The 23,689-nt window shown below is 36.9% G+C and overlaps 2 protein-coding genes across 2 annotated transcripts; one reads left to right on the top strand and one right to left on the bottom strand.

The window, feature by feature from the left end:
- Positions 1–186: 186 nt before the first annotated feature.
- Positions 187–3,522, top strand: bida (BH3 interacting domain death agonist). The gene is made up of 4 exons (XM_084124143.1): positions 187–458; positions 1,655–1,929; positions 2,789–2,922; positions 3,040–3,522. Exons 2-4 carry the CDS (start codon positions 1,689–1,691, stop codon positions 3,226–3,228), a joined length of 564 nt encoding a protein of 187 aa, XP_083980269.1. The 5' UTR covers positions 187–458; positions 1,655–1,688; the 3' UTR covers positions 3,229–3,522.
- Positions 3,523–3,748: 226 nt separating this feature from the next.
- On the bottom strand, positions 3,749–21,985 carry bcl2l13 (BCL2 like 13). The gene is made up of 7 exons (XM_084124142.1): positions 21,799–21,985; positions 20,783–20,965; positions 17,634–17,735; positions 17,381–17,537; positions 17,020–17,092; positions 16,765–16,893; positions 3,749–6,966 (listed from the first exon to the last, which is right to left on the bottom strand). The coding sequence occupies exons 2-7, from the start codon at positions 20,904–20,906 to the stop codon at positions 6,094–6,096; spliced, it is 1,458 nt and encodes a 485-aa protein (XP_083980268.1). The 5' UTR covers positions 20,907–20,965; positions 21,799–21,985; the 3' UTR covers positions 3,749–6,093.
- Between the last annotated feature and the right edge of the window lie 1,704 nt (positions 21,986–23,689).

Raw genomic sequence — 23,689 nt, 5'->3', positions numbered from 1 at the left:
GGAGGGTTTTAAATATTGTCTGTCTCGTTTTGCCAACTCTTCCTTATCTGGCAAGTGCAGAAGGGGGAATTCGTTTCCAAAAACCCCTTTCTCCTATAGTGCAGGTCATTTGAAAAGTCTGACTTTCAAAAGACTTTAAAGTCTGCTTATCTTTGCCTTCTCGGCGATTGTTTTTTTTAAAGTCACACCTTATTTTAATGCTTTAACTTTTAACAAACAGCGAGAATAATCTCTAACAACATGGTTTCAGAAACGCTACACAGTCGTCTAGACTTTAGTGGGAAATTCCGGTAGACTTTGGCCACGCCCTCGTGGCTCGTGCGTTACGCGTCACTGATATACAAGAACAACAAGACGAACGGCGGGGATTGAAGATTCTCATTTCTCACAGCACTTTTTTTAGTTTGTTTGTTTTTCTGAGATAATGCTTCACCGTCCGTTATTTTGACAAAGTTTACGTAAGTAACGAATGTTTCTTCTTTCACTCAGAAGATGTATATAACGTTAGCACTACACGATTTTGAACATTTGCGTCAAAGAAGAAATATTATTTAATATAGTGTAAAATCAGTACACCCCGGTACTTTTGCTACGAGATCGTAGCCTTATCATGGTTTGTGTCGATAATGTCACGACACTTTATGCAGTTTTTTTAAATATAAACATCCATTCACGTGTCTACTCTAACGTTAGTTTATTTAACGTTAACGTTAACTTACCTAGATAGATCAATATTTCACGCTTCCCTCGGTTTGACTAAACTTTCCTTTTAGTGCAGAACTGCACGTGATATTAATGTTCAGAAATGTGCTGCATCTGGCTGGTATTTCTTAATTTTTTAACTGCATTAATCATTGAGCTTTTGTGTGGTCCTTTTTAGAGATGAATTTCGACTTCAGTCTGTCTTTGTTTTGATCTGAAAATCATTTCTTCTGAAACTGATCTTCGGCACAAAATGGGGGAATCAACTAAACGCACTGTTTACAATTACATTTGTATTCTAAACTTCACTAAGACTTAGAAAATTAGCCCAAAATGATCAATAATAGACTGAATAATGTTAGCTAGCCGCTAATTAACGGTTCATATTTTCAGCTGCTTGCTAACTTAGTTAGCTAACCTTCTCTAGTTTGAGCTTGGATATTTCATCATCTTTTTACAAGCCAACCGTCGTCACAACCATGAACTAGGCTACATGTTTGCGTTTATTTAGATTTTATATATGTTTTTTTATATACAGTTATATAATATATGAATGATAATACACAGATGTTCATGTGGCTTAAAGGGTGGAGCATGGCATTAGCAACGCCACGGTCATGGGTTCGATTCCCAGGGAATGCATGGACTGTTAAAATGTATATACCTTGAATGCAATAGTCTGTCAAATGCACAAAGAAGTACTGTCATAACAGAGAACATTATGAAGTTTTACAAAGTCTTTTATATTGTTTTTACAAATGTGAATGTCAGGTTTAGTTCACTTCTGGGTACAAATTTGTCCCTAGACCATAAAATATATATGGTAAAATATTAAATGCATTTAAATTATATATTTATCAGGCTGTAGGCTATAGACTTGAAAATCATTACCGTGTCTTGTTTTTGTCAAGATAATGAAAATAACTGCTTTTGTGTTTCCTTTTAATTGCAGAGCACCTGTTTGAGGCATTACACAGGTTTGTGCAATGGACCACAACAGAAGCATTGACAATTTTCCGCACTGTTCCCTGCTGCTCCTTTCCTTTTTTGAGCAAAAAGGCTGCCAAAATAGTGTGCTTAGAAGAGAACTTGATGACTTTGATCTTCCTTATGATCACAATTATAACGAAAGCGATGGCGATTTACAAACCGATGGACATAGTTCCTCAGTCACCTACAAAGATCTTTTACATGAACTTCAGAATCAAGTTCAGCCTCAACTGCCAGGTATTTTTATTATTTTCTCTTATCTTATTTTGTACTGTTTTCTGATTACCTTAATTGATACCAGTAAACCAATGATTATTTTAATGTTATGGCTGATAATTATGGAAGCTTGTTTCCACCAAGAAAAGAAAAAAAAAGGTAATTGCGACTTACAATTCTGACTTTTTTTTTCTTGCAATTGCAAGTTTATATTTCACAATCACAACTCACAATTCTGACTTTATATCTCTCAGTTCTGACTTTTTTTCTCACAATATCGAGTTTACATTTCTCAATAGAGATTTCTTTTCTCTCGGAATTGTGAGATATCACACAATTCTGATTTTATAACAATAATGAATTCTGAGGGGAAAAAATTGTGAGATTCTGACTTTTTGCAGTTGGGAGTTTAAATCTTAAAATTCGGAGAAAAAAGTCAGAATTGCGAGATGTTAACTCAGGATTGTGAGGAAAAAGTTAGAAAGTTGGTAGGAACGAGTTTCAATAGATAGCTGATAAATAGACAATATTTTATCCAATGAAAATATAACACACAAATGTTTTTCTCAAATCATGATATTGTTAATATGTAATATTCTGATGTGGGACCTCCATTAGAGAAAAGCACTTCAATTAATAGTGCTAAATCTTTGCCGTAATCTGGCATTATCTGTTTAAATTTCAGTTATATGATATCAGAAATGGTCAAATATATAAATTGGAAATGAGTGGTGGCCTCACCAAAATGCAAAATTGACTGATACCGAGTAGATTTTTGGATGAATTATTTTGCATCCTTGATTTTTAGTTATATTAAAACTACTGTATTTTTGCTGTTGTCCATGTCAGTTAACACGGCTCTTATGTATCTCCATCTCAGTTGATGCTGAACAGGCTCAGGCAGCAAGGGAAATGGCTGCAGAGCTGATCAGAATTGCAGACTTGCTTGAGCAGAGAGTCCTGTACCAAGCCGCTGAAACTTTGACCAAGAAACTGGACACTTGTGACCCTCAGGTAAGACAAATGATTCTGAGCAGTTTATTTATTCTGATAAATTTACACTAATGGTTCCTCCTTAAACCTGGCATCATTTAACACCCATATCTCACAATATTCCTTTAACATTTGCAGTTATGGTCCAGACATCTATCTGATGGAGTGCAGGGCTTACTTCACCAGGTGGTCGGAGCCAAAGAGTTTAAGAAGGAACTTGTCGAGATGGCCTTGACTTTTGTGCTCATGAAGACTGTGTGTGAGCGTGTGCCCCGGTTTTTGTTCAGACTTTATGGCACTGTGGTGCAGTATTTCGGATCTCGCTGATCCCTGATGAGATCTGTGTACCAATTATACATTTGTAAGGGATATGTGAATATGGTTTTGTATAAATAAAAGATACATTTGAAAAGTTATGCCTCCTGTAAAGAGAAAGTTGGGTCATGGTTCAGTCAAAGTTTTAATACTTTGTAAAACAAGTAATTTTATTTTTGCATTTTGGTCATGTTAAGTTTTATGATTAGGCATTAGGCTGTTTCTTTAACTGCCATGGAAAAATAATATCCTGATTAAACCAGAAAATTGTATAATAAACCAAATTAGAGAAAAATGCATTATTCATCTCCCCTCTGCTAACTTTGTTTAAAAGTGCATTCAGAAATTGTCACTCAGTCTGTACAGGATATCACATGATCTCACATTATTTTCATGTACAACAAGCCTGAGTCATATTAGTACAAAATAGAGGAAGAAACTTAGTTTCTGCTTGCATCTTTTTGTTATTTTAATTTAGGCAGTGTTTCATTATAATCAAATTCATGCTTAAATTAGGACACAAAACACCAGGTTCACCCTTGATTGAAGTTTTATTTCACAGCTTTTGTCCATCTATGATACAAAAAAACCTCACTTGCAAAAAAAATAGCACTTTGTTTTCTCTGACGTGAGGTTGCCAACCACTGACACAACAGGTGGATCCTGCCTGTAGATGTGACTTCTGCTTATGTTTTTTATTGTTTTGACAAAGGTCTCTATTGGATAGGCACACAACAGGGAAACGGGTGACAAGGCTGTGCTGTGCAGGCCTTTTGAGCTTTTAAGGATCAAACAACAGCACAAGATACAGGCAAGGTGTAAATCAGAGGCTGAAGACGGACAATACTTTGTGTGAGGAGACAAAGAAAAACAGTAAAGGACTGATGACTGATTTGTGTGGTTCAGAAGGCATTTAGAGACATTCTGGTCCCCCAAACCTGAAGTCAGCTCTTGATTGACAGTTAAATTTAGAGTGGGCAATGTTTTTCATAATCACTTTTTGTTTTATAAGGTTAAAAATCCTTCCACATCCTGATAGCAATCAATAATAGAAGTGGTCTAAATATTTAAAAATATACATATATCTTTTGTGGAAGTCTCAGGACCAAAAAAAAAAACGGTCCGAATTCAATAATAGGATGTCCTACTTGCCTGTCAACGTTGCATACCTTCGCGCAGACATCACACGTCAGCGCATTTCATGAAGCTATGCAGAGTTGTAGACAGTCAGGAAGTGCTGCAAACAAACAGCAGCCACCTTTTACAGTTTCTCCTGAACCAAAACAAGCTAATGCTGCATTCACACCATAATTACTTTAATTAAGAGATGGCAACCCATTGCGTTCTACTCTGAGAACTAATGAGAACTAAAGAGAACACCGTCTAATGAATTTATGTGATTTTATGGCAACAATATCAACGCTGAAATGAACCTGCAGCAGTCAGGTGGTACAACTAGAGCTCTATTAGTTGTTTACGTTCATTATTATTTTAATGTTATGTGTTTTGAGACATGAGGTAATTTAATACCGTCTCTCGTGACACTTTGCAGACTCTGCTCTAACAGTGCGTGTTCATGTGCTTTGAAGGAGGTGTGGCTTTGGAGACGCTCTGAAGGGAAGATGGGATCTTATGATTTCAAAGCTAGCTTGCTATTGCTAGCCTCTCCGAAATAGCCTACCCTACCTTTAATGTTATCTAACACAGCAAATCACTTTTTACTCTACAATTACAAAATCCATTTGGATGTTTCTGGAACAGGTTGGTTTAAGATTAAACCACCTGTTTAATGTTTCATCATACATAATATTTCAATACTTCACAAAAAGATTTTATTGAAATAGTTCCTGACCCAGAATTAGGGACATTTAATTACAAAATGCATGCTTGGAAATATCATATTATAAAGCTAAACATGACTTTCCAAACATGATCTTCCGATTCCTGTTTCTGAGATAAATTCAGTCAATTGCCCTGATGCCATGGCACTATTGACTGTGCTGGTGTAGTATTTTCACATGAGCCCTAAACAAACATGTTTTTGTTCCTCAAGGAACAATTGTTCACATTATAGAAAATTGTTGTACATTTATTGATGACAATCCCTTAAATAAAATGTAATAGACAAAGTGAAGGGGTTTCCCATTTCAGGCTGTGACCTAGGCTTCTAATTTTAGATTTAAAAGGGGAAATTCAAACAAAAGCATTCATTCAAGCATAATCAGGCCCAATTTATTCTAATATTACAGTAAAGATGGTTGATATGAATGTCCAAATGATGTGTAAAAGGAATCAAGGATACGTGAAGACTTTGCTTTTGATTATTGTGAGTAATCTTGTTCAAATATGGATATATTTTTAGTGTCACACAATCCATCTAAAGGGGATTGCCCATAAAAAGTGTTGTGTTTTAATATTTCATGTCTAACAAGGTAAATTCATAATCATGCAATCGCACAAGCTAGTGCTTTAAAATAAAAATTAAGTTAATTAAATCATCGAATATATATATATTAGAATAAACATGCTTAACTAACAAAAATTAACTTCCTTTGGATCTGAAGCCTTGATTTTTCTTTCGTTAATATTAAGGAACCAGGCAAAACCTAGGTCACAGCCTAGTGAACGGATCACTCCCATGTTCACGAGTACAGCACAAAAGAAACCTGAATTTACACCTGCAAGTTCCCGTCCAGTCATAAAGATGGTTTAAAGAACTAAGCCAACAAATAAAAGCAAGGAGAACAGAAAACAAAATGGTATGACACATTTCAGAGGAGTACTTTTCCCATAAAGTATAGCTTGTGGTGGCACGTTGACCCACGGGGCTCCATTAGGGCAAGAGATACAGTGAGGTCATGGACATTCACAGACTTTCTACTTCTTCCTGTAGGCCAGCGCTCCAAAGGCCAATACTGCAGCAATGGCCACCAGGGCAGCACCGCTGTATAGCAGCACAGGGAGATCAGAGGACTCGGGTTGTGGCTCTGTCTTTGTCTGCACCTCAGGAGGATCTGGGACAGAGAAGTCGTAGGCCTTCAGCTCAACCTCTGGAAGTATCACTTGCTCAAGGGTTGCTTCTGGTTCTAGATCCGGTGGGGATGATGACTGTGGCTCCACAGGAGCTGGAACAGACTGAGATTGAAGCTCAAGCTCAGGCTCAGGCACGGGCAACGAGGCGGTAGAAGCAGCATGGGTGTCTTGGTGCTCTTGCTCTATTGAGGCTGGAGGTGGAGGTGGAGGGATCTCCATCACGATCGGTTCCACAATTGGCTCCGGTGCGGGTGGAGCCGGCTCTGCATCTGACGCTTCTTCTCTGACTGCGGCGAGTTCGCTCTCGCTGCCCAGCACGCTAAGTACGCTACTCTGCAGCTCCCCTTCCTCCACCGTCTCCCCACCTTCTTCAAGCAGTTCAGCATCTTCACGCTCCACATGGACAATGTCAGAGTTTGAGGAATTGTTCTCGCTTTGCTCTTCGGCTAACGCCACTCCCTCGACGCTGTCCAGACTCTTGACGTCTTCTGGGTCCATCATGCCGACCTGCGCCCAAGACTCGTGTCCTGTCAAAGACACAGGAAGACTCTCTGTCTGCCAGGAAGCCGGCCCACTACTATCTCCAGGAGTCAGTAGTGAAGCAGGAGGGCTTAGCTGATCCGAGGCCTGTTCACCTGACAGGATGTAAATGTCGTTACTGTCCTCAGCTATGATCACACCCGGGTCCTCCGCTTCATCCAGGCTGAACACAGTGCCCTGTAATGTAAAGAGAGGAAATATCAATCAGTTAGTTCATTAGTCGTTTTTTTTTATTTCAAACATCAGAAAACCTCTATACTGATATAGTGTTTATAGAAAATTTTGTATACATATATAGTACCATGGTCTGTCTGAATACTCGATACTGATTGGCTGGACGGTGTGCAATAAAACAGTTTAATGCACAGGTAGTTGCCGTTTAATCACCGTTCTATATTAATGAGCTCCTTTTATTGAAGCACGCACCCACACACATACGTATCACTCGAAGACAGAGATCGGAAATGGCGCTGTGCACAGAAGATTTAGGAGCACAGAAACTTGTTGCCAGTGGTGCCCTTCAACTTAACATAGCTTCGCTACTAAATCGCTACATTACATTTTTTAGCAACGAGGGGGGTAATGTTGCCGTTTTTGAATTTTCTGAAACCTACAGCTTCACTATTAGTAGAGAGACACTGCACAGTCGCAAGTAATTCACACGCATCTCTCTCTCTCTCGATAATTCATTTAAATAAATGTAATCTTACCGCAGTACTTTATCTCTATGTATGATTTCAGAGTGGAAAGAATGCTAGATCTAAAAAGCCATGACTGACAAAATCATTTTACCATAATTTTAACCCTTCTGGTCAAATATTGAGCAACAAACATAAATAAGATCTTTAACTTTTCAGTCTTGGCAAATGACCATGGTATAAGCAGGGTAATCCACCTCTAGCTGTGCATTAAACGATTTGAATTTGATTATTGAATATATATATATATATATATATATATATATATATATATATATATATATATATATATATATATATATATATATGTGTGTGTGTGTGTGTGTGTATGTGTGTGTGTGTGTATGTGTGTGTGTGTGTGTAAAATAGAAGCTTTTTCATCAAGATAAGCTTCTAAGCAAACACTGAGTCATAACAATTTAGTCTTTTACAAACTGTGGTTAAAGCAATGTACGCATTTCCTAACGTCATTACCTAAGCCACAGTAAGATTGAAAAACAAATGCATATTGTTTGGTTTTTAACTGCATTTCCTTAAGTCTAATCATGTCTGCAAACCATTCTCATGTAGATTAGTGTGGCTCATCAAATATAAACTTCACAAACAAATGAGGTACACAGATGACTTAAAATCAATTTTAAACAAAGGAACCCGTTCTCATCCAATTAACATCAAATCACATGTTAGACATCTTACTCGTTTTATTAGGGGTTCAAGCACAAAGTGCTGAAACCCTATTGTAATTGTTAGTAATTTTGTTATTTGATTTTTTCCGCCATAAAACTGATCAGGCAGCCCAAAGCGTAAGGCCTAGAGACTTGAGACTTGGTCAAATGGTAGTAGTATTGCTCGCTACTCAGATGTAATACTGGGCCAAATCGGCCCATAGGTGGCGCTACAGCGATCAAAAGCACGGAACTGCTCAGAACTCCTAGACCGTATGGTGTAGCCTCAAGTGTCTTATATCATTAGAATCCAGAGCTCCTGAAGAACAAAACGTATATATCTCCGATTTTATTTCCGGCATGATAGATTTTACGCCATTTTGAATTTTGTCAAAAAACTACTTTTGCGAACAAGTCCTAGGTTTTCGCCCGATCAGAAACCAAACCAGTGCAGAAATGTTCTCTGGAGTCTGAATATCAATAATTATCAAAAAAAAGTTGAAATTTCGATTCACGGTCGCTAAGGGGCGCAAAACGAACGTTGTGGGAGGAGCCTATTTTACTAAAATGGCTATAACTTGAGAAGTAAATGAGATATCCTCACCAAACTCGGTACACATATGTAGGAGTTCAATTTGAGGTCACCGTAATCGTGACGATTGAACACTAGGTGGCGTTTTACGGCTCTGTAATCACGTGGTGTTTCACACATCCATACAATATGCATATAATTTGATAGATCTCATACTGAAAAACTTTGTCTTAAAAACCACTGCTGTCAATCAAATTGTTCATTAAATATTCGGGATTATGTTAAAAACCTTCGCCTGATCGGAACCAAACCAATCTAGGACAATTCTCTGGATTCTCTAGATCAATAATTATTAAAAAAAAAAAGTTAAACTTTTGCATTTTTCATATGGCTATAACAGGATCATTTAGAAAATGGGCATGGCAAAATACACTCAAAAGCCTATAAATCCTAACCGAAAACTCAGAACTTCATGAAAATTGGCGAGCATGTGACATAACATTCTAAACAAGCATGTAAAATTTTATGGAGATCGGACCATAGGTGGCTCTATAATGGTCAAAAAGCTTTAAAAAACATATTTCCTATGGTAAATTGCCTGTATTGGCGGTAAATGGTCAATGGTCTTTTCCATCTATGATCAAGATGGTTATATGCTTGCTAAATAAAACTTAATGTCTTTTAATGCTTATGTGCTTAAAGGCCTTAAATGCTTGAATGTAATTGTAAGAATGTAATTATAATTGTAATGTAAGAATGTAAATGTGTACCTTTAAATGCAATGTAAGTCGCTTTGGATAAAAGCCTCTGCCAAATGCATAAATATAAATATACTCCACATATATTTATTACAATACCAACATTTATTTGCAAAATTATTTATTTTAAATAAAACTTTTTTCAATTCAAATGTTTGGGGTCAGATACATTACAAGATACATTTTTAATACTTTTTTCAGCAAGGATGCATTAAATTGATCAAAAGTGACAGTAAAGGCATTACAAAATTTCAAAAGATTTCTATTTCAAATAAATTCTGTTCTTTTTAAGTTTCTATTCATCAAAAGATCCTGAAAATCTATCATCGTTTCCACAAAAATATTAAGCAGCAACTGTTTTCAACATTAATAATAACAAGATTTTTTTCTTAACAAATCTGAATACTGTATAACAACTTGCCATCACAGAAATAAATATATTTATACTGTATATTTGATAAATACAGCCTTGGTGAGCATAAGAAACCTCTGTCAAAAACATAAAAAAAAAAACATTTTAGCACAGTGAGTTAACAGTCAATTTACCATAACATGGAGTATTTGTCATTTAATTTCATATGCCCACCAGTGGAGTGTGAGAGTATTACATCTTTAATAATAAATACTCTTCATTCATGGTTTTAATAAACAAAATAAGCTTTAAAAAGACTTTACATAACTAGAGATATGGTAAGTCAGGTCAAAAACATGGGGGGAAAGTGCCATCACCATTTACAATAAGGAAAGAACTCCACATGAAGTGTGTTATCCCACTCTCCTCTTTTTCAGCCTGTATTCACTGCACTGTTAGTTTTTTCTATTTACGGTCATGTCTTTATCTTACTCTGCCATCCACACAATGACAAAACCTAACGGCTGTGGTGTCTGTCCGCATATGACGTTGGTTTCTGCGTGTCTACCACAACTAGGTCAAGCATGCTCATTGTCTGACTCTGTAAATACATCCGTTTCTGCTCATTTGCATAAAGCAAACTGGAGATATTGCCTCTCACTTGATACATCATAAAGGACACTCTTCTGCTGGCTGTGCCCTTTTAGGCCTTTTCAGTAATCAACCACTGTGCACATGCATCTAGTTTCACATGTAATCCTGCCTCACACAGATGCATTCACAAACACATTAGATCCCAGCATCTGGCTTAACATCTGATGGCCAACAGAGAGAGGACACAACCAGTGGAATGTTACAGCGCAATATATATTATGTAGAGTTTGTCATGGTCTCCACAACCCTTTAAATGAACAGTCATATATTTAAGTCAGTTTCCAAAGAAACCAGCTGACCTTTATGTACTTTAATAACCATACAGTCAGCAGGGTAAACAACAAACAACAGGTCAGTTAAAGAAAAAAGGTTTAGGGTTGATGAGGTTTTTTTGGAAGTCTTTTATGCTCACCAAGGCCTCATCAATTTGATCAAAAATACAGCAAAAAGCCGTATTACAGCTAGTAGTATTATTATAACAATTTAGATATTTGAATATATTTTAAAATGTAATTTATTCCTGTGTTGCAAAGCTGAATTTTCAGCATCATTACTCCAGTCTTCAGTGTCACATGATCCTTCAGATATCATTCTAATGTGCTGTTTTGATGCACAAGAAAGATTTTATATTATCAATTTTGAAAACAGGTAATCTGCCTAATATTTTTGCAGAAACCATGATACATTTTTTGTATAGCATTTATTTGAAACTGTATGTCTTTACAGCTACTTTTGCTCAATGTAATGTAACAAAAACCACATGCACAAAGTCTGATTTGACAATAGCTTTTTGAAATGGTGAAGACAGACATGTTTTCTGCAAGATAAGGCTTGCTGTCCTATCCAGAGACCGTCTTAAAATGAAGTTATGTTGTTGTAAGGCGTTTCTTCTTAGGTGAGCCATAGGTGCCTATGCAACACCACCCAAGATACATGTACCCACCCTCGCCTACAGACAAAACTCACGCATGCCTGCCAAACTCAAATGCTTTCACGTTCATATGAGGGCGCAATACTGAAAATGGGGTGATACGCAGATCATAAAACCGATCTAGTGCTTAGGCATTTAGTAATTTAGTACTAAAATGCTACTAAAGTATGAGAACTAATGTGCCTACTAAACATACACTACCGTTTTAAAAGTTTGTGGTCAGTAAGATTTTTTTATGTTTTTGAATAAAGTCTCTCATGCTCTCCAAGGTTGCATTCATTTGATCAGGTATACAGTCCGATGGTAATACTGAATTATTATTACAATTTTAAATAACTAATTTCTATTTTAATATATTTTAAAACGTAATTTATTCCTGTAATGCCAAAGCTGAATATTCAGCATCATTACTCCAGTCTTCAGTGTCACATGATCCTTCAGAAATCATTCTAATGTGCTGATTTGCTGCTCAAGAAACATTTCTTATTATTATCAATGTTAAAAACAAGATGTGCGGAGTAATTTTTTGTGGAAACTGTGAAACATTCCTCAAAGGCTTCACCCATAGTGGGCTACATTTCTCCTCAAAACATCTGAACACATCCTAAATGTACATAAGTGAATATTTAATATTGTTAAAGTAAATCCAAACCGGATTCCTAAGGTGAAAAATTTGTCTCCCAGAGTATGTCAAGCATACAGGTCACGATCTCGACTAGCACAGGGAGTAGTTTTGAGGCAGTCAAACTGGGACAGCCCTGCTCAAGCAGATTTCATATGAGGATTTATCAGATTTATTTCTGTTCTTCATCTAGAGCATGTGGGGGTGGCGTATAGCCACAGTTTGTGTGATGAGAGCAGCACATCGCCTGTAAAATGCAGTTACGTAAGAGCTCGGACTGAGCGATGCGCAGGGTGATGCGACCTGACGTGGATCAAGCTCTGCTCTCAGCACTTACTGATATACGGAGCGGTTTGTCTGTACCACACAACTGGAGTCAAATTACATCACATCATGCCATCTCAAGAATCTTTGCTGGGCAATGTGACACAGACACACTGAAGGTCACCTCTGTGTTGCGTACATTACAGACAGAGGGACAAGAAGGGGATCATGGGGTTACTCACAAGACAAAATTTCACACATCTCCCTCATATCAGGTATCTGTTACTCCTTTGGTGGGGTGTATTGAACAGTTTCCCTTGACCTAGAGTTTATCATGATCAGAGCAGACGGCATGATTCGGCGGAACACGTCATTGACTAATGCACTGTTTTAGTTTTCAAAATGGCTTCTTGCTGCTTTGCCCTGGGTTTTGCAGAACAGACACACACACATTGGGTATCCATGATTTATGGGACTTTCCATAGACATGATTTTTATACTGTACAAACTGCATATGCTATCCTGTAACCCTAACCCTCACAGAAAATGTTCTGCATTTTTACCCTTCCAAAAACATCACCTAGTATGATTTATAAACGGTTTTCTTCATAAGGTCCAAAAATGTCCCCACAAAGACAAAGATTTTGGATTTTGCCATCTTTGTGTGAACATTTTATCCCCATAACGTAGGGTTTACCTGAACCACAAACAAGCAGAGAGAGATCCTTTCTCATTCCCGTCACTGGCTTTGAATCTCATTCATGAAAGAATTTTCTGCATAAATCATCCAACAAAACAATTTGTACATGAATAGTCATAGTGAATTGATGCTATAATTTACATAAGAGCAAACAATATACTCAGAAATGTATTCTCGTGTGTCACGATTAAGGCCTATTTTGTGGTTTTATAATACTATAATAATTGTGCTTCTGCAAATGTGCAAAAAATTTAATCAAATTCATCCAAAAGAAGAATTGAGCAAACAAAGTTACTCCAGCAGCAGTCGTTTCTACACTAAAACAAGTTAAATGTTAAATTCAATATTTACTGACTGACCTATTTAATGGAGATAACTAAATACAGAATTAAACCTGAGTGTCCTTGCTAAGATAAAGTGCTTGCAAAGTGATGGAGAGCAAGATGGTGGACAAAAAGAACTAAATCGCAAAAAATTGTTTCGTAAATGGACCATGAAAGTATAATCTCATCTGGTCCAGAGCTCAAGAAGAAAGCAGCTGTCCTACCTGCCTGTGTTCAACTCCTAAGTGCGCAGAACTCCAGCAGTGATCACAAGGAAATAAAGTGAATGAGTGCCGGAGAGAACGTATACACAGGATAAAAGGTTGCTGTCAGAGTAATGTGGCTGGAAGTGCCGAGAAGGAGGTCTGGTTTGTTTGCACACGGATTCTCCTCCTACTTGTCCGACTCCTCCCTCCTGCATTCAAACTCTCACAGATGCTTATTCAATATCATGTATGCCAAAGCTCTCACTCCATCACTGGAATGTGGTCCTGTACCGAGCTGAAGTATAAAACAATGGTGTCCCCTCCTCCCTGCGTAAATGTCAGCGGTGCTCTAATTAAATTATTCCTTCTGACTGAGTTCTTCAGCTCACACACAGAACACATCAACTGCGTCTTTCATAAGGACGGCCCTCCTATGAGATATAATGTGACCCAAATCGGATGTCATAAACAAACAAGACCTTCATATTCCTTTACAACATCATCTAACAGAGGTGAAGAACTGTTCTCATAAAACATTTGCATGAGGGAAAGATAGCCTTCAGAAATGAACAATCTTCAGTTTGAACTAACAAATTACATACATTTTGATAAGCTGAATGGGAATGAGTGTGCACATTATGCAAAACATTCAGTTAAAGAGGAATTCTTTATTATGGCCTTATATATGAAGTAGCGAAGAACTGTGGCTTAAACAAATATGCTCTTAATCACACTGTCCATAAAGGTGAGAGGAAGGGGAAAGTGTAGAAGAAACACTAAATAAAGTTATCTTGCTCATCACACAGCAGCATAACATGTTTAACCAACACTAAGCCCTTTGTATCTAAAGGGTTCTGCATACTTTGAGCAAAAATTTTCATTTTTGCTCAAAAATCAAAAAAAAAAAAAAATCAACACACAATGGCTAGCATTAGGCTATCATTATCCAACAGCAGCTGAAGGGGGTTATATGTAAAAAAGAAAAGAAAAAACGCACAGCTCTGGCTCCCTCTCCTGACAGAAGTCAAACCATTACAGTTCTGTGAAGAAACACGTTTTGCCTTGAAACTGACCTTAAACTCTTACAGACAGTGGTTCTCAACCCAGGGGCCAGAACTAGAGGTCTTCAAAGGTAGTCTTGGATCTAAAAAACAAAAACCAAGGTCCGACCCGAGACCCGAGCAGGTTTGAGTCCAAAACTTTGACGAGTGCTTTGAACATGGGTCGGGTCTGATATCAGTACCCTTAGGTTTAATACAAATAAAATGGGCATCCTTTTAAATCCACACGTTCTGTCATATTTCTTATTTGTCGTCTCTGATTTTGGTCTTAGGAGGCCTGAGCAAACTTCTAATGGGGCTGCAGGATGACTTAACATTTTAAATTCATTTTAATAACTATTAATAGTACTATTATTTAAAAAAAAAATATTAAAATAATCAAATTAAATGCTAAATCACAATTGATTTTCCCTTTTGTGTTTCCCAGTTTCTGTTTATAAAAAAAAAAAAAAAAAAAGATTAAAAACAAACAACTTTGTCATATTTATTATGAAGGACTAAAAATGACAGAACGAAAAATAAATAAATAAATAAATAAATAAAAGTAGAAATAAATAAATAAATGCAGAAATAATAGTGAAAATAAATACATTTTGGTAATATAAACGGCTATTTCTGTATTTTTACATGTATTTATTTATTTATTTATGCATTTCTATATGTATTTATTTTGGTTGGGTGACAGTTGTAGGTTACAGTTTGACAAGAGTTTACAGTTTGACAAAAGCACAATGTTGTGTTTTACACAAATATAAGTAGGCTAAACACTTTGCAGTTTTAATTATGTCCTGTATGAACAAAATGGAGTATGTTTTTATGTTTCCACTGTTCGATCGCGCCCGCTCTCTGACACACACACACACAGACACACACACAAACACACACACACACATTCCAGCAATGCAATCTTGACATCGCAGCCTGTTCATTATTCTGCGCTCACACCAAACGCGAATAGAGCGTCAAATTCGCGCGTATCCGCGTCTAGTTCGACGCTTGAACATTTTGAATCCAAAGCGAATAGGACGCGCGTATAAAGCGAGCGTTTGAAGCGAAATAGCACCAAACTATAACGTTTACACTGTGAACTGTAAATCTTTGTTCTGGAGCTGAAGCTTATCGACCTTCTCAACTATAAAATTATTAATATATAACCCTCCAATGCATATTTAAGGCCCTTTTGGTGACATCGAGATGATATATAATCTTTCTGTCTCCAAAAAATCATCAATTGACTCCTGTGAAATGTCTCCTACTGTGACAGCTGCCAAAGCGCCTGTTACCGAATGTTGACTGTTTGTCCGAGTGAGTGGAGGGGGCGTGGTTAGCCATTGGTCAATTAGCATACATGCGCAGGGAAAAATAAATGTAGAAATGTGGAAATACAGAAATAAATAAATGTAGAAATGTGGAAATACAGAAATAAATAAATGTAGAAATGTGGAAATTCAGAAATAAATAAATGTAGGAATAAATAAATGTATAAATAAATACATATATAAATATATAAATAAATAAATATATAAATACATAAATATATAAATAAATGTATAAATACATAAATAAATACATATAAAAATGCATAAATAAATAAATAAATACATGTAAAAATACAGAAATAGCCATTTATAATACCAAAATGTATTTATTTTCACTATTATTTCTGCATTTATTTATTTATTTCTACTTTTATTTATTTATTTATTTATTTTTCGTTCTGTCATTTTTAGTCCTTCATAATTTATATCAGAAATACTAGAAGAAATCTAGTATTGGATCTGGATCTTACCTCCAGATTTGTGTTGGACAATGGGGGGCATTTTAGTCAAAAGGTTGAGAACCACTGCTGTAAGGTACACCCAATTGGACTATCAAACATTTTGTTGCTAACGAGTTGCAGAGATGTTCAATATTTGGAGAATAACACACTACTACACCAGAAAGAGTGGCAAGAAAATGTGCATATAATTTTTTTTTTTACAATTGCTTAATTCTTTTTCATGGATTATAGTATGTATTTGGAATTTAAATTGCACTATGATCGCAGTTATCTCAATATTATAAAATATTCAGTAATAATTATGTAATAATCGCAACAGGCCTAGCATTATTGATGAAAAAAAAACTTTTGATATGGTTAAGAATCAACTGTTTAAATGATCTAGATCAAACTAGACAGTAGATTACCGATTAAATGTAAGTCACTCACCCATCCTCCCTGCATAATGATGAAGTCTGCTTGTGATTCCTCAAGATAACGCAAACCATAATGTAGCAGAGAATCCAGCGGCTGCCCTTCAGTCTGCAGGTTCTGTAACAATACTAAGGGTACCAACACCTAAACAGAGAGACACAATAATAGAATGAGAAAATGAAAGACAGAGACATTAACACATTAGTGAAAACAGCCCAATGGCCTTGAGGGCGCTTTATGTGCACCTATGTGGTGCGTGTTTTAAATGACCTTGCTCCATCCTCCTTGAGCGTGAGAGGACACCTCCTCCACCGCTGCTCTGAAGTGCTCAAAGCTCAAATCCCTGCACAAGAGACACATTCATATAATCACCGTTCAGAACATTTCTCTGCATTTATTTGAATTTGCTAGTTGTTCTGAAAAACATCAAGATAATATATGTTGAAAGCTTTCAGTCAATATTTAAGTCAAATGTCAAGAATAGTCATTTAAACTCCCTTTACAAGCCAGCTTATTATAAGTGTGTGCAGGCTGTTTACACAATACATTTTTCTGGCATAGACCTCTGCCAAGAGCTTTTTACCAACTACTAAAAATTGTCCAGGAATTCTCCCTGGACTTTTAAAAGGACCTGCGCAGAAGCGTGTGAGTGGCGGGGGACAGGTGCATGTCCAGGTCCCGGGAGATGCGGTCCCCCAGCACTGCCAGACTGTCCTCTATGGAGCTCTCTGGATTGGCTGGACTGAACACAGGGGATGTGTGCTGATCAAAACCAGTCCTGGAAAAAGCTGAGCAGAAAAAAAGAGGCAGATGACTTTAAACCATGATCCAGATTTCAGATTTATTTTATCATGAAATTACAGTTATAACAAAAAACATCTTACAGGCCGCAATTTCCTCTTCCAGCTGCTTCATTTCATTCTCAATCTGTTTCTTCAGGCTGCTATTCCGCTCTCTTTGCACTTCCTGTGTAGAATGGCTCTCTCCTGCACAGAATAATAACACACGTTTATTTATTACAAAAAAAAATTTTTTAATAGAGGTGTTTGCTGACATGTTTATGAAATATTACATTTTCATCAGCTATTTAAATATCTTGCTAATATTAAGTACTTAATTTTTTTAAGCAATCTTGATTATTTGAATCTTGACACAAACAAGCATAAAACAAGCCTGGAAACTCCAGGTATTCAAATATTTAGGCAAGTAATTTTCTGCATGACTGATGAAGCTAAAAAAGGTGAAGTGGAAAGAAAACAACAGAGAAACTGAGCCAAAGATACTGGACTATAACAAAGATCTGCACTCCTTCAAATTCTAACATAACTTCTAAACAATCCAAAAGCTGTTCTTTTTATCAGTGGAGATCATATCGACTTTTGCAAAACATAGGAGCGACACAAAGTGAATTTTGCACAAAATATTAGCATCCATAGCATCTCATATCTAACAGACAGAAAGAACAGAAATTAACAAAGCTTTTGACATACTACTGCATTCAGAACTTATAATGTGATGTCCAGTATGTTCAGCATATGATGTGCTCCAAATGATATATGTAAACAGCCTGTTTTTATGATCATTTCCCTATCAAATTCTCACGTGTCCAGGCATTTTAGTTTAAGTTCCTTTTAAATTCATTCCCATTGTTATCAACATTGGTTCTAATTACTTTTACATTTTACTATATTTCAATACTGTATTAAAAATGATTCTGTAATACAACTGGCTTTTCTATGCTGCCATAAAGTGTTGTGTGGCTGTTCATTCACACACCGGTGAATTATTTAGTGTTTTCTACAGCCCAGGCTTACAGGGACCAATAGATTCAACATTCAACTCCCTCAACCACAAACACCAGTGACTGACTACAAAAAGAGAAAGTGTTAGAGGCAGAAAGAAACAGTCAGATAGACTTAGAGAGAGTGTGTATAAAGACTGTGAAGTGGACAATAAAGCCTTAAACAACACTGCAAAAGTTGATGGGAGCTCACATTGATTTTTCCCAGGCTGGGCAGGTCTTAAAACAGATTTGAGAGGGCTGCGCTTTACTCTGAATCAGTGGCATGTGAACAAGCCAACGCTGATTGCACATGACAGTCTGTCAGAGTGCAGAGCAGGTCGAGTGGAAAGAGGGATCAGAAGCTACTTTCAAAGCTGACTGATTGAAAACCAGAGCAGGACACAGGACATTCCTTATTGAACCACTGATGTGCCCAAGGCTCCAAAATTTCCAAAAGGCAGCTTACGCCCATACCATCCTCTGTCAACCAGATTAACTGTCAATGACATACTGCATGTGCGCTTTGCATCTCCTTCTGAAGTCCACAAGTACTAAATAAATGGACGTATGCTACAAGTCAATATTCACGAGAAGCAGTCCTATAATGATTCCAAGCAAAATTCCAGGGACCGCTTGAAGCTAGAATTGGCCAAATGACATCAAAAGACTAAACAACACCAGTGGGACCAAATTTGCCAACCATATATGGACTGCCACATAATTAAGAAGTATAGACAACACATGCACTCTGAAGGATTTGTTAATGCATTACTTGCAATACCTGCAGGCATTTTTCAATCAAATTACACTAGTTACAGCACTCTGTATACAGCACTTTGAGTTACAGCCCATGTTCAAGGACAAAATGGAGATTCCTGGAAGAGGAATGTGACCTCAGTAACTGTGGACAAACCCTACTAGCGACTGAAACTGTAATGGCAAAATTAGAAACCAAGATCCTTAGCAAAGCAGCTCTAAGGCCATCACTAACAGTCCTAGGGCAGGTAGTTTCAGCCTGTAGAGGGAAAACTCAACTGCACAAAGACCTTTTGGAAGTTCTGAGGTGCATCCCAATTTGCATTCTTATACTACAAAATAGTGCATAAATGATGAGTAGTTTGCTCAAATGTAAAATGCCAACAATAAGTGGACTTCAAGTACCTGGATGATACTTATTTAACTGAAAAAGTGACATTTTGGACACTATCATAAATACAAATTTCCTAGTCAGAAATTGGACACGAACAACCTCTCCAGCCGTAATTACGACTGGGAAACCTATTTGTGTTTTTTGAAACCGAAGTTTCCGAGTTCGGCGGGCCATATACTTTAAACATTGTAAAGAAGAGAACTATTGCTGTAGTGACTGTAAAGTTTCATTAATTTTTCCCCACATCTACACTGCTCTCTCTTGCCTTTACAGTCATGTATATTTGCATATATAAATAACCATTTGATGCATATTTTATGTACTTTAAACATCGGGAAAAACAATTATTTGACTGAAATTACAGAATCTAGATGGCACAATTAATGTATGCAATAGGGAGGGTATGTTTATATGGTTGAATGGCACTTTATTCAAATTCCATTGGATATTGACTAAATATCTTCAATACATTTTGGCTTTAACAAGACTTCCCCAAGAAGAGATCCTTGTATCCACCATGACTCCTATATTCTTGAAGGCAGTTGAACGCAACAAACTCAATTGCAACTTCAGAATTGGGGAGTAGGAAATTTCGTTGCACTGGCACTGGCATATTTTAAGAGATGTCAGCACAAGTTGCTTTCAGTTGAAACCGCTCAAACATTATTTTAGTCCAGGACTAGGCTTCGGCCTGGGCTGCGTTTCCCAAAAGCATTGTAATCCTAAGATGATCGGCAGAGACCATTGGTGGCAATTGTTCTACGATCAACTTAGGCTTACGATGCTCTTGGGAAACGCAGCCCTGGTCTGTGAAACCGGGGGTATTTGTTCAAACCACTGAATTTTGTTAAATAAATCTTTCCTAAGGTTACATACATACCATTTTTGCATCAGTCCCATTATTCCTATAGGAATTTGTATTGCATAAACCAAATGACTTTTTCCCATGCATGTACAGAGAAAAAGTGATTTCTTGCCTGACTATGCATACACTACAATATATGCTTCCCGTTTCCTTGCATTACGGACACAAGCGGACTACTGAAAGTTGCGTCATTGTTTTGAGACGAAATTAAACTCCTTCCGGTGTGATCTCTTACCCTCCGCTGTCTCTGAGGTTCTTGATCTTGGTGGTGGGGGCAGGCTGAGGTAGCTAAGAATGACATACTTGGTCTCATAGTGAAATCCTTCAGGCACAGTGGTGGAGGAGCCAGAGGCAGCCATTTAAGAGAAACGTCAGGCTCTCAGTGACATGCACAACCAAATGACAGTTTTCAAAAGTCCTAGAACAAAAACACAAACAAAAAACACTTTATAAGGCACTTATAAGAGTACAATTTGGGATTGTCTGAACTTCTGGCATCCGTTACACAAAGAAAAAAGCTATATTTTTTTCTGTCAAGTATGTGAACATAAACTATGTTACTATGACCTCAAGATAATGACTTTAAAGGACAAATCCAGTGAAAAATGAACCTTTTTTTTAATTTTTCACTGGATTTGTCCTTTAACCTGTGATGCACAAAGGAGATATCAGCAGAATGTTACTGACTGACTGAAAAACATTTTCTTTCTATACATTGAAAGTGACTGAGGTTGTCATTGTTCAACATAAGCAATTACTTAATTTGTATGTAGTGGTGGACAAGTTAATGAGAACTATACAGACTACTGTGGGAGCTGCCAGTCTGAAACAAAAATACAGGTGTAATTAATACGGTTACGTACGATTTCACAAACCCTTGACTGCATGAAATGAATTCTTTCCATGCATGCAACACTAATACACACAACTGCAAAGTTGCTCAAGTTTCTCACACAGACCACTTCAAAACTGAACAGTTGTTATAATACTGCAACGTATTGTTGCTAGCAAATGTCCCGAGAATGAGTAATATTTTTTGCACTAAAGAAGTCCACCAAATTTATTAGAACATCGTGTACAATGTAACGCACGCGGACACCCACCGAACCTCTACTGCACGCCACACCTACTCGCATGCCAGAGTTTCGGCTAGCCGCTAAAGTTTAAACATAACCTCTTAGTGTCACTCATAACATAACATGCTATCCGTTTAATGTGAGCATGCTGCGACTTAGCTTGAATATATCGTACCTCTGCGCCAGTGATAATTTTGTTCATTCAGAGGGGGTGACTGACCGGTTTCTCTCACTGTTACTATTTTACTGCTTCGACTGTGTGATAGCTAACTGTTCAGACATGCGCGTGCGTGGTATCTATACTGCGCGTGTGCGAGAGGATGAAACCACTCGTTGCTCCGCCTTGGTTGTATTCCTGCTACTATGACGCGGGACGCACGGACGTGAAAACGAAAAGGTCAAGGATAGAGAGGGGAACAGAGAAAGGTTTCTTATTTAGCACCTGTTCCATTTTTAGCTAAACTTATTTTCATTTTAAGTTAATTTCCGTTCACAGTTCTCGGCGCGAACAGGATTTGCAGGTGCAGCAGTATATATTCCAATGAGAGATTGTTTTATTAAGAAAAGAGTAACTAATCATTTGTCAGTATATGCAACAGAACTGTTGGCAATATTACTGGCCCTGCAGTGGATAGAGGAGAAGAAAATAAAAAATACTGTCATTGCATCAGATAGCTACTCATCACTAGAAAGTATACGATCTGGCAGGTCATTAGTTAGGATGGATATTATCAATGAGATATTCAGTAAGATGTATAATATGAAAGTTATGGGTATTTCTACACGTTTCATTTGGGTTCCTGCTCATGTTGGTGTGGAAGGAAATGAGAAGGTGGATATTCTGGCTAAACAAACTTTAAGAACAAAGCAAGTAGATTTTCAGGTCCCATTAAGTAAAGCTGAAGCAAAGGTACTCATAAGAACATATGCACAATCAGTATGGCAGGTATATTGGGATGATAATGAAACAGGTAGACATTTATACAATATACAAAAACAAGTTTGTGCTGGGAGGAGGGAGAGTAGGAATCGAAGAGAAGGAAGTATCATAACTCGGATGAGAATAGGTCATACTGGACTTAACAGTACACTATATAAAATTGGAAAACACCCAACTGGGGAATGCATACACTGTAGCCAACAAGAAACAGTTGAGCATGTATTAATCCATTGTAGGAAATATAATAATGAGAGATGTCACCTTATTCAAGCATTGAAGAAAGTAAAACATCATGACTTTACTTTATCAGGTCTATTAAGGGAAACAGATAGTAAGTTGTATGATGAAATCATTAAATTTGTGAAAGAAAGTAATTTATATAAAAGAATATAGCGGTTTTGTTTTGCTTTTTGTTTATTTGTTATGTTTTATTTCCAGTTTGTTTATTTGTTTTGCTTGGTTGTTATGTTTATTTATTTTGTATAAAAGCAAATAACTTGATCCATATTCCATTCCAGTTGGTGGCGGTAATGCACCAATAAGCTAGGTTGCCAACCGCCAATAAACACCAAAGAAGAAGAAAGAAGAAGTTCTCGGCGCGCAGAAATGAATCTTATGAGTTGAATCATGCAGCGCGAGTAGTTTTGCTCGATTCACGAACGTATGATATTGCTTGGATTAAATTGATAACATCTCAAATTCATTATTTCGTCGCTTCCAATCAGTAACTGTTGCTGTGTTTTGTTAGGCCTACATGACAACGTCAACATACACAATAAGAGTTTTATTGTAATCAGTGCTATTTCATAAACATGAATGAATGTTGCTATTTTTATTTTATCATTTTTATCTACTATAAAGTACCAATATTGAATTTTAGTTGCATTGTCTGTGAAAAATCATAAAAATTCAGTTTATTTGAATAGCTACACTTTTTGCAAGAATTTTATTAAATGTATGTCTGTTCTGTTGCACTTTTTTGGTCTTTATAATTTGAGAGTTTTCTCTCTGCCTTGAGCTCAGATACAAATATGATGCATAGATATGAAATGTATGTGCCCCAGATGCAACCATAATGCAATCCAACAAGTTAGGTGTTTGCATGGCCTGCTGAATTTGCTTTTGC

The sequence above is a fragment of the Abramis brama genome, assembly GCF_963993115.1.
Source record: "Abramis brama genome assembly, chromosome: 9".
NCBI lineage: Eukaryota > Metazoa > Chordata > Actinopteri > Cypriniformes > Leuciscidae > Abramis > Abramis brama.
The sequence above is the reverse complement of the archived record's forward strand: the minus strand, read 5'-3'. Positions and strand labels throughout refer to the sequence as shown.